This window comes from Lepus europaeus, chromosome 1 (assembly GCF_033115175.1).
Source record: "Lepus europaeus isolate LE1 chromosome 1, mLepTim1.pri, whole genome shotgun sequence".
Lineage (NCBI taxonomy): Eukaryota > Metazoa > Chordata > Mammalia > Lagomorpha > Leporidae > Lepus > Lepus europaeus.
Window position 1 is genome coordinate 144999599 of NC_084827.1, and position 22398 is coordinate 145021996.

The 22398-nt window shown below is 45.2% G+C and overlaps 1 protein-coding gene across 2 annotated transcripts in view; it reads left to right on the forward strand.

Moving 5' to 3' along the window:
- CASP10 (caspase 10) overlaps positions 1-21145 on the forward strand; it is a 40537-nt gene extending 19392 nt beyond the window's left edge. Inside the window, exons 5-8 of one of the 2 annotated variants that reach the window (XM_062189921.1) lie at positions 506-588; positions 11206-11317; positions 11824-12316; positions 16355-21145. In XM_062189921.1, the coding sequence (XP_062045905.1) occupies positions 506-588; positions 11206-11317; positions 11824-12316; positions 16355-16508 (842 nt within the window). In that variant the 3' untranslated portion in view covers positions 16509-21145. The remainder of the gene's footprint in view (positions 1-505; positions 589-11205; positions 11318-11823; positions 12317-16354) is intronic. The other variant, XM_062189927.1, reaches the window with a different exon arrangement.
- Positions 21146-22398: the final 1253 nt, after the last annotated feature.

Sequence of the window (22398 nt, forward strand, 5' to 3'; positions counted from 1 at the left end):
ACGATGTAAAAGATGTAATTACTACTTTTCAGTGGTTTCCCTTCCTTCCTTCCTTCCTTCCTTCCTTCCTTCCATTTCTCTCTCTCTTGTTCTCTCTCCCCCTCTCTTTGCTGCTGTAGTTTGAGTTCTGATATTATTTTTTGAGATAATCTTTTTGAGGTTTCTGCTTGGCAGTTATTTTTTACATTAAGCACTATAAATTCTGATATCATATTTGATAAAGGGTATTGCAATTTTAAGGAGCTAATAGAATTATAAAAATAATAAGAAAATGTATCAATACAGGAATAAAATGTGACAAATTTAAAAATAGTCTATTAAATCACCTTTCTTTTCTGGGTATATACTTGTAGGTAGACTTCCATAAGCAAATACCATTAAAAATTTACAACCTCTTTAAAATAATTACTTTTGATGGCTGTTTTTGAGGATTTGTTATCCTGGATTGCTACTAGTTAGAAGGTGATTTTATTTTACTTCCTGATTTTATTTTCAACTGCTGTAGACAAGGAAACTGAATCATTGCACGAAGGAGAGAAAGAGCTGGTTTCACAGTCAGACATTAAACGATTCATTGGAGCCTTACAGGTAAGTTCAGTGATGGGCTGGTCAATGTTTAACAACCAATGAACGTTACCCTTTGCCTCCAACCTCCAAAAAGAAATAGAAAGAAAAATAAAAAAGCAAGCAAGAGAGAGGCTTTGATTTTTAGCACTTGCTGTAGATACTTCCACTATGGCTGATTTTAAGTGACTGCCATGTTACCAATCAGATTGCAGGTTTTTCTGAGAATTTAACAATTGGCTTTCACTTGTTGGTTTGCGCTGACTCTAACACACCTCTGTGTTACTTGGAAATGTTTCCTGTAGTCTGTAGGATGAGATCAGGGCCAGCTTCATGGGTGTTCAATCTGTGGGGTTTCACAAGGACCCATGCTTTGTTTGATGCTTTGGTGTCACCATTTTGAAATTCTTAATAATGCATGAACAAGGTGCCTTGCCAATTATGTAGCAAGCCCGCCCCAGAAAGCAAGAACTTGGTCCCTTCACAATGTGACCAGGACCCTTGGGAGACATGTGGCACGATTTACATGTCTTCCCTGAAAACTTGGGTAGCTCCACTATGCCAACATCTCTCAGCATAAGTTAGATTAGCTCTGGAGATGGTTTTGTTTTCAACTATGGTATATAGGTAGCATAAAATTTATCATATAACTCACTTTAAAAGAACCATGGTAAAATATACAATAAAATAACATAAAATTTGTTATAATTGTTAAAAATTATTATGGTATAACAGATGTAAAATTTGCCATCTTAACCAGTCTTAAGTCCACAGTTCAGTAGTGTTCAGTAGTACATTCACATTGCTGTGTAGACATTGCCACCATCCTTCTTTGGAACTTTTTCATCTTCCCTAACTGAAATTTTGTACTCATTAAACAGTACCCACCCCATTTCTTCCTCCCCCTCAGGCCCTGGTAACCACCATTCTTTCTGTCTCTAAGAATTTGCCTATGCCATGTACCTCATAATTGTGGAATGATACAACGTTTGTTCTTTTGTGAGTGACTTACTTCCTTAAGTATAATGTCTTCAGAGTTCATTTGTGTTGTAGAAGGTCTCAGAATTTCCTTCCTTTTTGTGACTAAATAATGTTCCATCATGTGTCTGTAGTATGTTTTATTTATCCATTTACCTACTGGTGGACTCTTGGGTTGCTTCCACCTCTTGGCTATTGTGAGTGATGCTGCTATGAACACGAGCGTAAACACGTCTTTGAGACCTTGCTTCCAATTCTTTTAGGTGCATGCTAATAAGTGGAAGTGCTGGATCATACACTAATTCTATCTTTAATTTTTTGAGGAAATGCCATTCTGCTTCCCACAGCGTCCAGGCCATTTTATTATATTTTCACAAAGTTTGCACAAAGGTTCTAATTTCTGCATATCCTCACCAACACTTGTTTCTTGTTTTTTTTTTTTGTTTGTTTGTTTGTTTATTTGTTTTGGAAACAGCTGTCCTAATGGATCTCTTTGGGGTTTTGATTAGCATTCCCCTCATGACTTGTGATGTTGAGCATCTTTTTGTGTGCTTGTTGGCTATTTGTATTTCTTCTTTGGAGAGATAGCCGTTCAAATCCCGTGCCTGTTTTCTAATCATGTTATTTGTAGAACTTTTATTTTTTATTCTTTTTTTTTTTTTGACAGGCAGAATGGACAGTGAGAGAGAGACAGAGAGAAAGGTCTTCCTTTTCTGTTGGTTCACTCCACAATGGCCGCTGCGGCTGGCACACTGCGCCGATCCGAAGCCAGGAGGCAGGTGCTTCTCCTGGTCTCCCGTGCGGGTGCAGGGCCCAAGCACTTGGGCCATCCTCCACTGCCTTCCCAGGCCACAGCAGAGAGCTGGCCTGGAAGAGGGGCAACCGGGACAGAATCCGGCGCCCCAACCGGGACTAGAACCCGGTGTGCCGGCGCTGCAGGCGGAGGATTAGCCTATTGAGCTGCAGTGCCGGCCTATTTTTTATTCTTAAACAATTATTTTATGACTTCTTCATTACTCTCATGATTTTGTATTTATATAGATACAATTTTCAAATTTGGAAGGAATTTCATTCTTAATGAAAAGTTGCAAGGACATGAAGAATACAAAGAACGCCTGTTGTATTAGTGAGTTGGTTTGACTATACACAATACACAAGGCTGGGTATTGTATAAAGAAAAGAGCTTGTAGTTCTGGAGGTTCAAGGGCCTGGTGCCTGTGTTGGCTTGGCTCTGATGAAGGCCGGAGGGTAGATGAATCACAATGGCAGGAGCCTATGTAAGAGAGAATATCATATAGTGAAATAGAAAGCTAGAGCTGGAGAGAGGCCAGTCTTGCTGTTTTATAATAAGGCTTTCACAAGAACTAACCCCACAAGCCCTAGCTCATGAAAGTCTCACCACCTCTTAACACCATCACATTAGGGTCCAAGCCCACAGCAGACACATGAGCCCTTGGGTACCAAACCACGTCTAAACCATCACACTCTGTTTGCCCAGATTCCACCACCCTGTGGATGTGCTTTATGGTTCTTGTGCTCTTGTGTATGTACATTCTTTCTCTCTCTCTCTTTCACCCTTTTTCTCTATGCATACTTTTTCTCCTGACTTTTTGAGAGTGAGCTACAAGGCATGCCCTTTACCCCTGAAACCTCCAGAGTGTTTTCCTTAAGGGTAAGGATTTTCTTTTACAAAAGTATAACATGGTTACCAATGCAAATAAGGTTAAAGTTATACAATACCATTGTCCAATTGATGATCCAGATTCCAGCTTTGTTTCTTGAACCAATAATGTCCTTGAGAGCCTTTTTCTCTCTCCAGAACTAAATTGAATTTAGGATCACATATTTTATATATGCAATATAAACCCCATGCACAATAAAAGAGACATCTGCACCTCTATATTTATTGCAGCTCAATTCACAATAGCCAAGACATGGAATCAACCTAAATGCCCATCAATGGAAGACTGGATAAAGAAACTATGGGACATGTACTCTATGGAATACTACACAGCAGTTAAAAAATGAAATCTAGTCATTTACAGCTAAATGGATGAATCTGGAAAATATCATACTTAGTGAAATAAGCCATTCCCAAAGGGACAAATATCATGTTCTCCCTGATCTGTGACAACTAACAGAGCACCTAAAAGGAAACCTGTAGAAGTGAAACTGACACTATGAGAAGCAATTACTTGAACAGCCCTTGTCTTGACTGTTGAGGAACACCTTTTTTATTTCACTTTATCTATTTTTTTATTCTTTTTTTTCTTCTCTACTTAATACCATTGGCTGAACTTCTTACTTAACATAGCATTAATCATAGATGTCAATTGAAAATAGATCCCAGTTAAAAATAAGAGTGGGAATGAGAGAGGGAGGAGCTGTACAGATTAGCACACAGTCCCACAGGCCTACCCCGAAGGGTGAAGCTAAAAACTTGCCATGGGACTCCAATTCCCACTTAGCTGGGTGGCACTAATCCCATCTTATGTGATAAAGTGATCATATTAAGTACGGAATTGATCATATACATAGGACCATCAGTCAAAGGGATCACATAAATAAGACCAAGTGCCTGGTAATAACAATAGATAGAATTACAAAGGAAGAGAAAGTTCCAACATGGGAAGCAGTCCATACAGCAGACTCATAGGATGACAAACACCCTAAACAGCACTCTGACCTCAGAATCAGCTCCTAAGGCCTGACTGAAAACACCATGAGAGCATTTCAGGCATGGAAAGCCAAGACATAGTGGCAAAAATGGTTCTGCGTGAGGGATCTCTGTGAGTGAGACCCCAGTGGAAAAAAAGGGGCTATCAAAGAAGGATGTAGTTTTCTCTGAAGGGAGGAGAGAATTTCCACTTTGCATATGGCCCTGTCTAAAAATGACAAAGTTTGTGAACTCAAAAGGCTTCCGCAGCCTTGGCAGCACATGTCGAGAGCCTCAGGTGATCACTGACATCATAAATAAGAGTGTCAGTTGTTAAATCAACAACAGGAGTTGCTCCCCATGCTGGACCTCTGTCCTTAATGAGTTGTACTATGAGAATTAATGGTAAAACTTGTCTTCAAACTGTGTTTTATAATTTGTGTGTCTGCGTGGGTACAAATAGTTGAAATCTCTCTTTAGTAAAGAGTTGGTCTTCTGTATATAAAGTCAATTGAAAATGAATCTTAATGGAAAATGGAACTGGAGCGGGAGTGGGAGGTTGGATGGGAGCACAGGTGGGAGGGTGGGAATGAGGGAAATAAACACTATATCCCTAAAAGCTGTACATATGAAAATTTATATTCATTAAATAAAAACCTTCAAAAAATTTTTAACATCCCTTGCATTTAGACACTATCTATTAGTACACGTAATATAAACACAATATTGTATGTAATTGTCATGTCCCTTGATAGTCCTTTAATCTTGGGCATTTCTATAACTTTTCTTCCTCTTTTGGGATACTGAAACAGTTGAAGAATACAGCCAATCCTCCTGATTTCCATAAAAAGTAGAGACTCCTGCTTAGTTTTGATGTATGTGATTAGATTCAAGCTATCTGTCCTAGCCAGCATATCACCAAGTGATGTTATATCTTTCTTAGGGTCTCACGTCTGGAGCTACATGATGTCTATCTCTCCCAACCCCACCATTGGAGATGCTAGTGCTTGACATTTCTTCATTACGTAGTTCATTTTATATATTTTCCCTACCCAACTATAATCAAGTAAGGGAGCGATGTTTTAAGACCCTGCAAATACCCTGTTCTGCATAAAATTTCCCCCAAGATTGAGCACCCACTGAGGATTCTTGTGTGATCTGGCATTTACTCTGTTGGTGCAAAAGCAGTGCTTTTCTTTCTTTTTCTTTTTCTTTTTTTTTTTTTTTTGGACAGGCAGAGTTAGACAGTGAGAGAGACAGACAGAAAGAAAGGTTTTCCTTCTGTTGGTTCACCCTCTAAATGGCCGCTATGGCCAGCGCTGCGCCGATCCGAAGCCAGGAGCCAGGAGTCAGGTGCTTCCTCCTGGTCTCCCATGCGGGTGCAGGGCCTAAGGACTTGGGCCATCCTCCACTGCACTCCTGGGCCACAGCAGAGAGCCAGACTGGAAGAGGAGCAACCAGCACAGAACCGGCGCCCCAACTGGGACTAGAACCTGGGGTGCCGGCGCCGCAGGCGGAGGATTTGCCCAGTGAGCTGTGGCACCAGCCAAAAGCAGTGCTTTTCCAACATCAGGATTCTCACTACAATTATAAGTCAGCACTCAGTAAGAGCCTTCCTTTTTCCTCTAGAAGTTTGTTGCTGTTGTTTTCTTTTCTTTTTTAAGATTCATTTGTTTATTTGAAAGTCGGAATTACACAGAGAGAGAAGGAGACGCAGAGATGGCCGGCACCGTGGCTCAATAGGCTAATCCTCCGCCTTGCGGCGCCGGCACACCGGGTTCTAGTCCCGGTAGGGGCACTGGATTCTGTCCTGGTTGCCCCTCTTCCAGGCCAGCTCTCTGCTGTGGCCTGGGAGTGCAGTGGAGGATGGCTCAAGTGCTTGGGCTCTGCACCCGCATGGGAGACCAGGAGGAAGCACCTGGCTCCTGGCTTCAGATCGGCACAGCGCACTGGCCTTAGCATTCATTTGAGAGGTGAATCAACAGAAGGAAGACCTTTCTCTCTGTCTCTCTCTCACTGTCTAACTCTGCCTGTCAATAAATAAATAAATATAAAGGAAAAAAAAAAGGGCAGTGGTGACACGTCTCTCTGCGTATAGTGAGTTTATCTGAGTCCCATCTTCTTCCCCTAACAGGACATAATACAACACTACAATTATGTCTTTTTTCTGTCTCTTTCTTTTTAAAAAATATATATTTTATTTATATGAAAGGCAGAATTACACACAAACACAAACACAAACACACACACATACAGAGAGAGAGAGAGAGAGAGAGAGAATCTTCCCTCTGCTGATTCACTCCCCATATGGCCACAATGCCGGGGTTGGGCCAGGCCGAAGCCAGTATCCGGGAACTTCTTCTGGTTCTCCCAATTGGGTGCAGGGATCCAAGCACTTGGGCCATCTTCTTACTGCTTTTCAAGGCGCATTAGCAGGGAGCTGGATCAGAAGTGGAGCAGCCAGGACTTAAACCATATGGGATGCTGACATTGCCGGTGGTGGCTTAACTCGTCAGGCTACAATGCTGTCCCCTACAATTACTTCTAAAATTTAAGTTAACTTCTTTACTCTAGGAGAACAGCTATGATACAGCTCATTCATACTGCAGAGCAGCAGTAAGGCATTTGAACTGAAGAGGAACTAGGAGGGAGATTCTTTGGACTGGGTGTTGCAGAGCCCCAACCCCCAAACAATTTTTTTAAAGACTTATTTTATTTATTTGAAAGGCAGAGTTACAAAAAAGGCAGAGGCAGAGAAGAGAGAGAAGTCTTCCATCTGCTGGTTCTCTCCCCAAATGGCCACAACGGCCAGAGCTGGGCCAATCTGAAGCCAGGAGCCAGGTGCTTCTTCCTGGTCTCCCATGCGGGTGCAGGGCCCAAGCACTTGGGCCATCTTCTACTGCTTTCCCAGGCCATAGCAGAGAGCTGGACTGGAAGAAGAGCAACCGGGACTAGAACCCGGCGCTCACATGGGATGCTGGCGCCACAGGCGGAGGGATTAACCTAGTGCGCCACGGCGCCAGCCCCATCCCACTAAACTTAACTCCACCCCCGGACCCACCCCCACTGTTTCAAGGGCTTTTGTGCTCAGGCTCTGACATGCATGTGGAGCACACACAGAGTTGTGCTGTTGCCTTTCGGGGATGTAGCGGTTTCTCACAGGGCTGGTTCAGCCTGCGTCTCCAAGATACTGCAGTTTTGTTGATCGGGGTGATTGTGCCCATAGCCAGATAAAGATGAGGGAGCTTGTGGTGGTACTGGACGAGCAAGGGGCTTGGGGACAGCCCCTCCCATTACATACATTCTCACTGATGCTCAGGTGTCTTGAAATCTATCCCTTTCCATCAGATGATGGTCCAAGTGGGACCAGGTAAATCCTCTCCCACTTCTACGCCCCTGTCGGGCTTTCTCACTTACAGGAACACTGCTGATAATTAGGCTTAAGAAGAATGCTCCAATTTGTTTAAAAAACTGAATAAATGTTTTGAAGATCTAATTCCTTTATTTTTTGTTAAAGTTATTTACTAATTTGAAAGTGTGAGAGTGAGAGTGAGAGAGAGACAGAGACAGAGAGACAAAGAGTGGTCTCATCCACTGGTTCATTCCCCAGGTGTCCCCAGGGGGTGGGATTGCATCAGGTCAAAGCTAGGAACCAGGAACTTAGTCCAGGTCTCCCACACGAGTGGCAGGGACCCAACTACTTTGAACCATCACCCCCGTCTCCCAAGGCCTGCATTGGCAGAGAGCTGGAGTCAGGAGTTGGAGGCGGGAGCTGAAGCAGGCACGCTGATGCTACGCTAAATGCTTTCCGCTTTGGGGTTGTCCTCAGGGGATGCGCTGCCCTCAGGGAAAGAGGTGGGCAGCCCTTGCAACCTGCAAGCTCTTTTCTCCTCCCTGTCCACGCGCATTTTATCAGCCCCGGGAAGAAACAAATCCAGGGATGCAGGGCCTGCAGCTGCCGGGCAGAGGGTGCCACTGCCCCTGAGACACTCCGAATCTCAGCAGCTTCCCTCCGGTACGCCACAACACCAGAAAGGCCCTGGGCCAGCACTGAGAGGGAGCCCAGGGTTCTGCACGAAGGGAACTGCTGCTTAGGAACAGAAAGGTGGGATGTCTTCCGGAAAGTGACACTAATCTTCCTCGGCACTTTCTTTTTCCAATTCAAGGCACAAGCGGGCTGTTCCAAGCTTTCCTCTGGGGAGGGCGGAGAGGGCTGAGTGGCTTCTGCTCTAAAGCCTGACCTAGCAGGTTCAGGAGAATTCGGGCAGCTCCTCTGCTTCCAAGCCTCGCAGTCAGGTCACCCTCGGCAGGGGCTGCAGCTCGCAGGCCGGCAGTGCCAGAGCGGAGTGTGCGGTCAGAGCAAGTGCACTGGGGTGCTGCTTCTGTTTGTAGAGGGAGAGGAGCAGAAGGGAGGGAGGGGGAAGTGCCAATGGTGACCTTGGTGCCTGAGTCCTTGGCCTTGAAGTCACAACCTTAGGAAGACACTGCAGAATCTGCCACTGGGCTAAACTGCTGAGGAACGAGCAGGTTTGGGGTGATGCCTCTCTGTGAAATGGAAAATTTATCTGAGTCCCTTCGTCTTTATGTTTCTGGAAATTCAGCCTTCAGAGCCCCAGACGTGTCGCTTCCAGCCGAGCCTGGAGGTTGCACGATGGGGACAGTCACCATTCCCTGCACTTGCCCTTTTCCAGGCACTATTCTAGGAGCTTTCCAGGGCTTATCTCATTGAATCCTCCTGTCGCCTGGGGAGAGGTACCACTGTTATTCTCAGGTAATGCCCAGAAACCTGAGTCCCAGAGGTCCAGCACTTGGCTGAAGGTCCCGCCTCTCAAAAGCTGTGGAGCTGGGACTTGAACCCAGCAGTCAGTCTGACCCCAGAGCTCACTTCAAGGGCCTGGCTGTGTTCCTGTGTAGCTGCGTGAGCTCAGGAAATGACTGTGTTTCTGAAGAATAAAGCCATTGCTTCCTGCTTTCCAATTCAGCGTGGCTTCTCCAGGAGCGCTCCCTACTTGGCCTGAGCCCCAAGGACTAACCCTCAACCACAGTGAACAACTGACTCGTGGTGGCAAATGCTGGGCATGGGAGAAGCAAACAGTCCCGTGTTGCACTTTCCTGAGCCAGACACGCACTGTGGACTTCCTCTCTGGGACCCATTCTTATCCAGAGGAGGAGGAGTTTCAGAACACTTGAAAGCAGTGCCGAATGCAGTCAATGCCAAAGGCATGACTTAGCTACGCCCAGGGCCGTGGACTGATTTTTGCTCTGCCCCAAGTTGGTGCGTAGCGCTCTCTCCCTTCCTCCCCCGCAACTCCACAGTCTAGTTTCTTCCTGATGTCCACCCAGCCTTTAGATATCCTGGAACAGGTGAAAGCTGACTCAGCACAACCGTGCTTTCCACTTGGAAAGCCTGAGCAGATAGCCAAGGTCTCTTAATTCCCCAGGCTACCCCCTGCCAGCAGCATGGCTTCCAACCAAGCAACAAGCCCCTGCTGTCAGGAATGGTGGCTGAATTTATGTCACAGAGGTGCCTAGCGAGCAAAGCAGTCCAAATTGATGCAATATCAGAAAACGTAAGTCAGGGAATCCATGTGCTTGGAGAAAGATGCTTGCAGAGTGTGAACGCCTCTCCTTCCAGGGGTTCACACCAGCCCTGGCCTCTGTGGACCTGTTGAGGGCACCTGCTGACTTTCTAAGACCCGGTGTTTCTTCAGGGCTCTCTGCCTGGGGTCCAGCCCGTAATGACTCTGGGGGCTTTGAGCTTTTTCTGACTTGTTTCTCTCTCTTTCTCTGACTCTCTGTTCCTTTTTTTTTTTTTTTGTAGCACTCGGGGATGTCCTGATCTTTGAATATGGAGTGATGCTGCTGTGGCTTTCTGTCCTGTCTACCAATGGGGTTATTTCTGGAGAAGGGAAGTTTCTTTCTTTCTTTCGGTTTTTAATTCAACCAAAGCGGCTTCACTTCTGCTTGGATCAAAATGCACCACATTTTCAGGGGATCATTTTAGCTCTGCAGAGGCTGCGCTGGAACCAGCTCTGCTAATTTGTGATCACATGTTGTTTAGAATCGCTTTCAAAAGTAGACGATCAGAGCAGCACAGTTTGAATGCAGAGGGTTTAGAATCACCAGTCCTCTCATATGTGACTTCAGAATTCCTATGGATAATAGGTGTGGATAATCCCAAAGGTTTGGAGTGATGTATAAAGGCATGTTTTACAAAACTGGTGCTAGAAGATATTCCTTACAGTGGGTCCAGCGGGGCGATTGGTTAGAACCAGTTACTCCAGCTCTACACAGGACGCAGGACGCAGGAGGAAGGAGGGGAGGCTACCAGGACCAGTGTCTTTGTTATTGAGGAAGTGAGCAACAGTGTAAAAGAAGCTATGGAGAGTCCCGCGGGAGGTGCCGCTGCCCGGCACCCAAAGGGAATCAGTAGACCACCTACACAGTACAACCAACTTCCTGCCAACTCACCAAGCTGGAAAAGCTGTTTCAATGCATTGTAACCTGTGTAATCAAGAAGAACTAAACTGGGCTACCCAGTTGCTTCTGGGACAGCTCTACTGATGACAGCTCTACTGCACTTTCCCATGGGACATCAAGACCACACACTGCATCACCAGCGCTGTAGGCTGCCCAGGGGGGACTTTTCTCCTTTTGTCCTAGCATTTCTGTTCCACCTTCTTATCACTAACCATGCATTCTATGAAGACCTTTCTCATTCTCTTTAAGTGTGTGTTTTGTAGCACTTTCAAAATATAGAGAAAGAGAGCAAATGGCTGCCCTGTCCCATGAACACCATAAATCAGATGACTGTCACCAGGGGTACTCAGAAGCCAGCCAAACACTAAAGTCTGATGGTGGGAAACTTCATTCTCTGGAACAATTCAAATACAAGAAGTTTCCAGACTTTATACTTTTGCTAGAATACTTATTCAAATGTTTAAAAAAGAACCATTGAACCCCTAAAGTGAGGCTCATTGCTAAGTGGTTCGGTCTCATTCTTCAAGGAAGGCAACGTGTACAGGATGGATCGGAAGCACAGAGGCCGCTGTATCATTGTCAACAACGAAATATTTACCACCTATCTGTCAGACAGACGAGGGACCCAGAGGGACGCGGGTGAGTCTAAAACAGTGCATCAACTGCAAGTTGAAGAGCTGAGCATCTTTTTCTTTTCTTCTTTTCTTTCTGGAACTTTGATCTTCATCTCCGTGTAAGGATAAGATCATGTGCCTGAGCCTTTTGTGTGTGCCTGGAGTATCACCCAACTGTTCACGAGTGGCAGGCGTCTCTGGCTAGTTACAACTCTGTGGTTTTGGGGAGTGCATGTGTGAGAAAGCTTGAGTTTCAGCTCTGGCTGCACCCTAATGGGGAGCCTGACTGTGGGAGGGTCACACGGCCTTAGCTTCCTCATCACTGCCGATTCCCAGGACGGCAGTGACAGCACCATGCGTACTATAGGAAGACAGGGCAACTGTAAGATTTTTTTGTTATGGAAGTAAAAAAAGTCCAAAGCTTTAGGCCGTTTGCTGTGCAATTTTTGTTCACTATTAGGTTTGCTTTACTCCTTTACTTTTTCATTTCATTTCATTCTTTTCTTTTTTTTCCCCTCCTTCTCTGTCCAGAGTACCTGAAGCACGTGTTCCAGTGGCTCGGGTTCAAAGTACACAGGTGTGATAATAAGACTAAGGAAGACCTGGAGGCGCTGTTGCAGGAGGAGAAGCATCACCCAGACCATGATGATGGGGACTGCTTCGTGTTCTGTGTTCTGACTCATGGCATATTTGGAGCTGTCTACTCTTCAGACGGAGTCCTCATCCCCATTCGGGAGATCGTATCCCACTTCACAGCCCAGCAATGCCCTGGACTGGCTGGCAAACCTAAACTCTTTTTCATCCAGGCCTGTCAAGGGAAAGAGATACAATCTTCTGTGCCCATAGAAGAAGATGCTGTGAATCCCGAGCGTGTACCTCCTTCCCTTCAGGACAGTATCCCTGTCGAGGCCGATTTCCTGCTTGGTCTGGCTACTGTTCCAGGTTATGCATCCCTTCGGCATGTGGAGAATGGCAGCTGGTACATCCAGTCTCTGTGCAATCATCTGAAAGCCTTGGTCCCAAGGTGAGAGCTCTGAGTTGTTCCATCCACTTAACACGTCCATCCACCTCTCCAGCCACCTGTTTATCTATCTGTTAGTCCATCCACCCGTCTACCAATTCATCCATCCACCTACTCACCCATCTAGCCATCCATCCACACACTCATCCATCCATCCATCCATCCATCCATCCATCCATCCATCCATCCAACAAACTTCTCTTAAGCATTAGCATAGACTTGGAAAGTAAGACAGGGAATTAAAAACAAGAACAAAAACAACAAACTACACTCTTTGCCCTCAGGTAGCTCACAAGCTAAAGGGATAGATAAACACATAAGTGAGAGAGAGCAGCCTCAGGTGGTGAGTACACAGTGCGAAGCGTAGGTGATATGGGAACATGCAGAATGAGCACCTCACCAGGATTTGGAGGATCTGAGGAAGCTTCTAGAGATGAAAACGGATGTTAAGCAAACAAATGGGGTGAAAGGTGTGCTGGGCAGAGGGAAGAGCAAGAACAAAAACATGGGAGACTTTCGTTTGTTCCTTCATGTATTAATTTGTTAATCCTATTTACCATATGACTGTGCTGACTTGGACATTCTGTTTGTCACTGCTCTGGCAACTTCTCTTCTGTCTACACCACATGCTCCTTATCTGCACCCACGAAATGGGCCTTCACCAAGGTTCTTCCCTAGAACTCCTCCTCCCCTGCCCTCCCTGCCTCCCCTCTTCTCTCTCTCTTGCTCTCCCCTTCATCAGAGTTCCACCCTAAATCCTCTTCTCTTCCCTCCTTCCTTCCCTTCCTATCTCTTTCCCATCCATTCCCTTCCACTTCCTACTCTTCTTCCCTTTCTCTCCCCACCTTCCTCGTTTTTGGCAGATTTTGCTATACCTATAGGCCACTGACACCTCCATGAAAACACCTCCTGTGTTGTCATCTCTGGTCCACTCATCTCTAAATTCCTGGAAGGTAGAAACCTTGTCTCACTCAACTTTATATCCTTGGCACCTGGCACAATACCTGGTATGTTGTTGAGCTTGATAAGTATTTGCTGGGTTGAGGAATGGCTGCTTGAGTTGACCTCAGTGATTGCCAGACATCCTACCTGTGTGTTGCTGTTTGCCCTCATGTCAGTACCCATATTTCTGAATTCATGTTCTCAAACCTCTCCAGAAGCTCCTACTCCTGAATTTCTAGGAATGGCCACAATGCTCTTCTGTAAGTCAGCATTGGAGCCTTGAGTCAACTTTTATTCTATTTTTTATAAATTATTTTTAAAAAAGATGTATTTATTTACTTTGAAAGTCAGAGTTACAGAGAGATAGAGAGAGAGAGGGTGAGACAGGGAGACAGAAAGATATTTTGTCCTCTGGTTTACTCTCAAGGTGGCCACAACAGCCAGGGCTGGGCCAGATCAAAGCCAGAAGCCAGGAGCTTCTTCTGGGTTTCCCATGTCGATGGCAGGGACCCAAGCACTTGAGCCATCTTTTACTGCCCTTCCCAGGCCATTAGCAGGGAGCTGGATCAGAAGTGGAGCAGCTGGGACATGAACCAGTGCCCATATGGGATGCCAGCTACACAGCAGCTTCACCTGCTGTACCACAATGTCAACATTTGCCTCTTCTTGACCAACTCCTTCATCATCATCATAGCCATCAAAGGCTAATGTCTATGGCTTCATCATCAGGGTGGTATTTATTGCAGACCTACTATGTGCCTACCCTACTGGGTACTGAACTAGGGGCTATAGAAGCAGTTGTTAACAAGAGATAAAAATCTCCGCTCCTTGGAGTTTACAAGTCCAATGATGCTAAAACAAAACAAAACAAAACAAAACAAAAACTGGGAATAAGTGAGTATTCAATAGCACAATTTCTGAACCAAGCAAAACAGGATAATGATATAGAGAGTAAGGGGGCACTTGAAGGGCTTCTTCATGGAGGTAACAGTCCAGGTGAGACTAAATGATGAGGATACCCAGAAGAAGATTTGGAGACAGAGAACAGCTTGTGCCAAGCAAGATGTTGGCCTGGGAACCTGCATCCATCACCTGAGAAATAATGATGGTGAGGAAGAGGAGGAGGACTGGAAATTGATGCTACTAAAAACTATAGTCATTTGCAAACTATGCATCTGATAAAGGATTAATAACTAGGATATATAAGGAGCTCAAGAAACTCAACAACAACAAAACAAATAATCCAGTTGAGAATTGGGCAAAGGATATGAATAGGCATTTTTCAAAAGAAGAAATATAAATGGCCAATAGACGCACAAAAAGATGCTCAGGTTCACTAGCCACCAGGGAAATGCAAATAAAAACCACAATGAGGTATCACCTCACTCCGGTTAGAATGGCTATCATTCAAAAATCAGAAAATAAGAAATTCTGATGGGGTTGTAGAGAAAAGAGCAGCCCAATGTGCTATTGGTGGGAATGCAAATTGGCACAGCCATTATGGAAACAGTATGGAGATCTCTCAGAAAATTAAAAATAGATCTACCATACTCCTGGGAATATATTGAAAGCAAGAGAATCAGCATATGAAAGAAGGACCTGTACGCCCATGTTGATAGCAGCTCGATTCACAGTAGCAAACACATGGACTCATCAACTGATGACTGGATAAAGAAAACGTGGTATATATCCATGATGGAATATTACTTAGCCATAAGGAAGAATGAAATTCTGACATTTGCAACAAAATGGATGCAACTGGAGATCATTATGCTAACTGAAATAAGTCAGATCTAGAAAGACAAATAACACATGTTTTGTCTTATTTACGAAAGTTAATATAGAGAAAATATAAAAATTGTGTGATTGTCCTATTGTTTGCAATATAGTTATAAATGTTGCTTCACTGATTCACACCACATGTATGATAATATACCTTCTTTCCCCATATTATCATCATTATGAATCCTTCACTTTGAGATATTAGTGTCTATGTTTTCAAGAAAAGAAGAGTATATATGTGTGTGTGTGTGTGTGTATGTATGTATGTATATAATGTCTACATATGAAGTGACTGTGTCAAAATGTAAAAATTAAATTATTGTGTTAAAGCTAAAAAACTTATTAAGAAAGATTTAAAACTACTAAAAAATGAAAAATTTGGTCATGGGTTAGTGTAGCAAGTGTTCTAAATGTTAATCCTAATTGCATAATTTAATTTTTTTTATTTATTTATCTGAAAGTCATAATTACAGAGAGAGAAGGAGAGGCAGAGAGAGAGAGAGAGAGAGAGAGAGAGGTCTTCCATCCGCTGGTTCATTCTCCAATTGGCCACTACAGCTGGAGCTGTGCTGATCCAAAGACAGGAGCCAGGAGCTTCTTCTGGGTCTCCCACGCATGTGCAGGGGCCCAAGAACTTGGGCCATCTTCCACTGCTTTCCCAGGCCACAGCAGAGAGCTGGATTGGAAGTGGAGCAGCCGGGACTCGAACCGGTGCCCATATGGGATGCCGGTACTGCAGGCAGTGGCTTTACCTGCTATGCCACAGCACCAGCCTCATCATAATTTAATTCTTATGGCAAATCTCATGAGGACTACTATGATCCTCATTTTAGAGCTAAGAAAACTGAGAGAGAGAGAAGTAACATGCTTAGACCACACAACTAGTGAGTGATAAAGCTACAATTCAAAATTGGGTTCTGTCCCTGGAGCCTATGTTTGCTTTAGTGATAAGTTACACCCACTCCTGGAATGTCCTGGGAAATGCTATTCCTCCTGCAAGTCAAGCTCAAATGCTACTTCCTCCATGGGGCCTTCTCTTTCCCATTCAACCAATACTTCCTCCTCTGGACTTGGCACTGTTTTGTGTTATGAGTATTGTGTATTTGCCATCATTGGTCAACGTCTGTATTCTAAGTGCGTTCCAATGTGCCATGCAACTCTTTGTATCCCTGCTCAAACCAGGAACGGAGAGGGCATTATTAATATAACGTGGTATCTGCCATTTATCTATCCAAGCCGTGGCACGCAGTATCGTTCCAAAGCTTGATGTGTAATATCTTCATCCTGATTGAAAATCATCTTGCCCTCTGCCCACAGGCATGAAGACATCCTGTCCATCCTCACCGCTGTTAACCATGATGTGAGCCGACAAGCAGACAAAAGTGGAAGAATGAGACAGATGCCGCAGCCTGCGTTCACTCTAAGGAAGAGACTAGTATTCCCCGTGCCACAGGGAGAGCCTTCATTCTAGAAGGGAGTTTCGTGGCCTCGGAGCCCTGACAGGAACCTTTGACTATTTCCTCTAACCTCCCACCCAACATGGGAATCAGTGACAGATGATGAGCTGGTCTCCACCTGTCATTCTAGTAGCCGGAAATAGTCTCTTTTCTCAAATGATCTATTCTGATCTTTCAACAAATTATTTTGACAAGTCTGAACATTAGAAAGCTTTCTTTATTGAAGACTTAGGCTGTAGCCCTGACTTTAGTTGTGCATCTTGAAGAGAATATTTGGCCTTGGGTTGTTCACCTGTGAGACACTAGGGGGGACTAGGTACATTATAAACTTCCCTCGAGTACCCCAAGAACCACTGTTCTTAGCCTAGACTGCTCAGCCACTCTGGGAGCAGAAACTACTCTTTAATGTCCAATTCTGTCTCGGTTGGAAGCTTTCAGGTACTGGAGACAGAACACCCAACTCCAACTGAGTGAAGCAAAGAAGGGTTTTGTTGCCTCTTGTTTCTGGAACTCCACAAGTAGATAACGTTGGCTTCAGGCAAGACTTGGATCAGGGCTCAATCCCCCGGGAAGCACCTTCCTCTCGGCTGGATGGCCTCCCAGTTGGCAGCTGCACTGGGATCGACAGCCGTATTAGTGCATTCCACTCGTCTGGTCCAAAGGCCAGGGAGAGAGTCCGGCTCAGGGACTGGAGCTGCTCAAGGCTATCTTTGCTTCGTCCTCGGCCCTTGGCCCAAGAGATAGCTGGCAATGCCTTGAGGGAGTCACCTTCCTTGATATTTTTAAAATAAGGTTTTGAATTTTTTTTTTTGTACTTGAACATTTTTTTTTTCAAGAGAAAGTTTTTCTTTGTAATTCCTGGAACCATATTTTGAAAAAGACCTGGGAGGAAGACTGAAAGTCTTGTGGTCAAGCCCTTCCTTCACAGATGAGGAAGCCGAGGCCCGGGGAGTGACAGCAACTTACCCACAGTTCTCCAGCCAGTTGTGGTCTACCGACTTTTTTTCCTACTTCAGTAAACTGGAATGATATGGTACATAACAGGACCCTATTCCTTGCACATGTAGATGCTCATAAAAAGATGTCAAGGAATGTAGGAAAATAACTCTTGAGGGTGCCTTTGTAAGTAGGGGAAAGTCAAATTCATCTATAGTGGATTTTCTATGAGAGGTATTCATAAAAATGCTGTTATGTAGCTAGCATCACACGGTTTAGAATGTAGCTTCATTAAGGAACTGTGTCTAATTTACATGTTATGATGGTCTCCCAAAGCTGTTGTTCATACAGTCAAGGCCAAAAGCTGGTGGTCACAGTGTCTGTTCAGTTGGATACACATAGCCTGTGGCCACTTAACTGTCCTTCTCTACAACTGAGAGATGGCATGGCACAAAGGAAAAGCCAACGACACAGAGACGAAAATCTTGAGTTTCCATTTTGCCTTGCAATTCCCTTTCTCTGAGACACTAACTCAATCCAGCTAGCTTTTCAGCCTCATTTGCAAGGCAGAGAAAGCTTAGTTGTTGGGAACATGAAGGAAAATGTGTAGTTCTGTACTCATTTAAATCTAATCGTGGCGAGGTGCAGATAAGGCCTTTTAGTTTCGGTGGTGGTAGTCCTCCTAAAGGACACAGCAAGGCTTGCGTTCCATTGCATCCAATTCCAGCTAACTTTATGAGTAGCAACTCAACACTAGCATCTGCCCTGCCATCTGCTGCGTGAGGCTGTTTCCCTCTCTGCTTCATGATGTGTCTATAGTAGGATGCCAGCCCACAAAACACTGTTGAAATCTCCTTGGTCAGGGTGTGGGAGGGGTGGCCTGTGGTTTGACATGGAAGTCCCTGCTCTGTGGTCTGTTTCATAGTTCCATTTTTCTGGAACCTAGTTCTTGTCGAGGTTAAACTCTGGAGTCAGGAGACTTTTGATGAACTTTCTTTTGTAGAGGCCTTTAGCAAGCACTTTCAGGTCCCTGATGTCTCTACCTGTGCAGTGTGGATGCACCTGTGTCCAGTGTACACACACCTGCAGGACACCATTGTTGACTCATTTCTCCTTACCCTCGTCCTCTCAGGTTGTGTGCAGCATTGTACTTGTCTGTATTTAAGTGCTGGTGTGTGTGTGTGTCTGTGTGTCTGTGTGAATTTATAACAGGTGAACGGGTCTCAGATTTTTGACTGTGACTACAGTGATTGCCCAGAGAGTTACGAAGGAAACTGGCAGATTGAGATTCTTACATATAAGCGTATTTCAGGAAGTTCATGGAAAAATGGCACTAAAAGAGACACTTATTTTAGTGCAAACATTTTTGAAATCCATGCATCCAGGATTTCCCTCCAGAAAGTTAATGGAAAATGCCGATTATGAAAAGCTATGCATAGATTAATTTACTTTCCTCTTCCACGAACTTTCTGAGCTCCCTTTGTACTTGGCTTAGTTTTCTAAAACCTACAAGAGCTGTAGTTCCTTTCTTTCTTTCTTTTTTTCTCATTTATTCTTTTATAAGTTTACAGCCAAAGGAACTAAAAGACATGAAAACATTTGATAAAGTATTATACAGATGTTACTGTTGTTGAAGTGAAACTGATATGACTGGTGTTTCCCACTGTTAGAACTACTAAGCATCACAGCGCCCCGCTGAGCTTGGCTGCAGGGACTCACAGTGGGAGTTGGCAGGTCTGGTATCACGGGGATTACCCTTGGTAATACATCATATTCTGCCAGTGCTCCGGTGAGGGAAACAAAACAGCCACTGGTGCATAGTGGATCTTGACTCATTAGGACAAGCACTGACCTGTGGAGCACAGGGGACAGACAACATTGCACCTGCGGAAAGCCAAGTTCGAAGTTTACCTCATTGCACAGGTAATTTTTGTGCCTTAGATGATTCACAGACTCTTCCAGGTCGCCTGCTTTCAGAGTGATCCGGTCAAGTTGTACGTGACGTGGACATCTTGGGCCCTTTGGAGTCTGTGGATTCATTCTCAGGGTCTATGAGTCCTCTCGCCTTTGTTTTTGCATGTTTTTACTCTCCTGTGGCGACCGTCTACTGAAGTGCCTGCACACGCATCCTGGCTTTTTCAAAAGGACTGCTTTATATCTGAGTTTGCCACGTCATTCCTGTGCCCACCCCTGGTGCCCAGGAAGGCATGGATTCTATCATCAACTTTTTAATGGGCCGTGAGTGGGCAGCCATGGCTAGAGGTCCCCAGATGAACTGTCAGTGCCAGTGGTTCATCTGTTTCCTGCTTGTTCCAATCCGTCTTCTCATTCTATGATGGACGATTGGTTCATCGTCCCTCATGTCTGCTAAGCTTTCTAGTGCAGGGAGCTTGCGCCACAAGTGAGGTCATGGACTTGGGAGCTTGAAACCTAGAGGCACTGGGTCCAGCCCTCAAAGCACGAGTGATTCACCCGTCCTCATGGCCACGAGGGGAGGATTTGCAATCCTACGCCTTCGACCTCCTGGCTTCGCTTTGGAAGGCTTTGATCACCCTTTTCTCCGTTGGACTGCGACTTGCATACCACATGTTCTTACTCTAAACTCTGGAGCCACACCCAATACTTGTGACTGTCTGCTGGTGATGCATACACATTGTATGTGTGTTCTGCTAACCTTTGGGTTTTGTGGAAAGTGCAATTTGCGCCTAAGCCTGTGGTAAGAGTGTCACAACACGTCTTCAGACTGGAGCTACATTTTGGAATTTAGTTTAAAAAAATTTTTTTTTAATAAGGAACCTTCTTAAAAAGTACTAGAGGGAATTCTGTTTAAAGAATGACTCATTTGCCAATGCAAACCATCATTTTCTAATGTAAGTTCTTCAAATCTCAATGTTTAGAAGGTTTTTCTATTAAAAATTTCAACCAGGGTTCATTTTTATTTTAAGCTTTTTTTTTTTTTTTTTTTTTTTTTTTTTTTTTTTTGCCAGGCAGAGTTAGACAGTGAGAGAGAGAGACAGAGAGAAAGGTCTTCCTTTTTCCATTGGTTCACTCTCCTAATGGTTGCTATGGCCAGCGTTGCGCCGATCCAAAGCAAGGAGCCGGGTACTTCCTCCTGGTCTCCCATGCAGGTGCAGGGCCCAAGCACTTGGGCCATCCTCCACTGCCTTCCCGGGCCACAACAGAGAGCTGGACTGCAAGAGGAGCAACCGGGACTAGTACCCAGCGCCCCAACCGGGACTAGAACAAGGGGTGCTGGCACCACAGGTGGAGGATTAGCCAAGTGAGCCACAGTGCTGGCCTTAAGCTTAATTTTTAATAGATAATATCCTTATGTTATTCAAAGATAAGAAAATAAGGTTCAGGAAAAGTCTTGTCCCCAGTTCTGTGTGCCATATATTGGGTCCTCCTTACTTCTATATCCCACTGATAACTTAAGGGCTTCTTGATGTGTATGCAACAGATACAAGCATATATGTCCATATATATGTATGCACGTAAGTATATGTGTATATGTATACAATCATATGTGTGTGTATATATATATATATATATGATGTTAATACACTGTGATACTTCTGTCGTTCATTTGGTCTCATTTTGAATGATTCTATAAGAAGTTTGGAAATACAGATACCGTTCTGGAATGAGAAGAACTTTCCTGGCCATGTGGACTGGGTACTTGTGAATAGTGGAAATTGATTGGCTAACAAATAAAGGGAATTTTATTTAAAAACTTCTTTCTGGTAACCCAGTAATGTATGCGCGTTGTGGACTATTTGGGAACTAGAGGAACCCACAGAGCAGAATCTGCATCCATCTAGGCTTCCGTTTTGATGTAGAAGATGCTGCATGAGCGTCTCTCAGACAGCAAACTGTTCTGAAATTAGAGGCACGGCCGGCTGCTCGCACCAAAACAAGCCAGGGATGGGCACACCTGCCCCCAAAGGAATGTGGCAGCCGGAGCAGCAGGGGGCTAATGGGCGTTAATTGGTACCTGGGGTGTTTCCAGGAATTTGTAAATTTGCATGAGCACCTAAATGGGCCTGTCTCTGAAAATCTACAACACAGCTCCGATCCCTATCTTAGACCTCCAGACCGAATTCCTTTTCCCAGATCCTTAAGTTGCTGTATAACCTTGCCGACTGCCTGTTGGCTTATGGAATTGTTGGCACCCCTAAATAAAAGTGGGAGCGCAAGGGGTGCTCTTAGAATGGACGCTGCCGGGTCCTGATTCCTCATCTGAAAAGTCCCACCCTTCGCCCCACGCGTTCGCTCTGCGTTTGTCCCTGTCCTGCCCTGTCTCCCTCTACGCGGGCTTACCCTCCTCAAGCCCCAGACGTGCATCCAGAATCCTTGGTCATGCCAGAGATCTGCCCTTCCACCCCAGTCTCCACTTGCAGCCTGCTGCTCCCTGACCGGGTCCTCCTCCTATCCTGTCTCACTTCCTGCAGGGGCGCCCCTCCAACAGCCTGCAGTGCCCAGCCAGCTCCCGTCTTTCCAGGGTCAACATTGCCCCTCAACCTCCTTGGCCTGGCCTAGCGTCTGTGTGTCCTCACCCAACTCACTCTTGCACCGGCTGTCAACACCCTGCTCTTTCCCTCAGGCCTCTCAGACGTCGGGATCCGAGTTGAGTCTGAACGTCTGCATCCGCTGGCTTTGCCGCAGGTGGCTGGCGACACACGCACAGCTCTGCGCCCTCACACCTCAAAGAGTGCTTTGGGCCCCCGCCGGCGGCAGCTCTCCTCGCTTCCCTTGGATGGTCTCTTTCACCAAGGGGAGGCAGCGGAAGTGATGTCTGTCCCCATCCCCAGGCCCACTGACTGGCTGCGTTCTGAGTCATTGGCAAGTCCTAACCAAGTCCTCCCCCTTGGCTACAAAACATACCGGAGCTTCTTTAGTCTTAAAACAAGAGAAGCACCCTCACTCCCATCCCTGCCACCTCCCCGGTGCTCACTCCCTTGAGGAGGA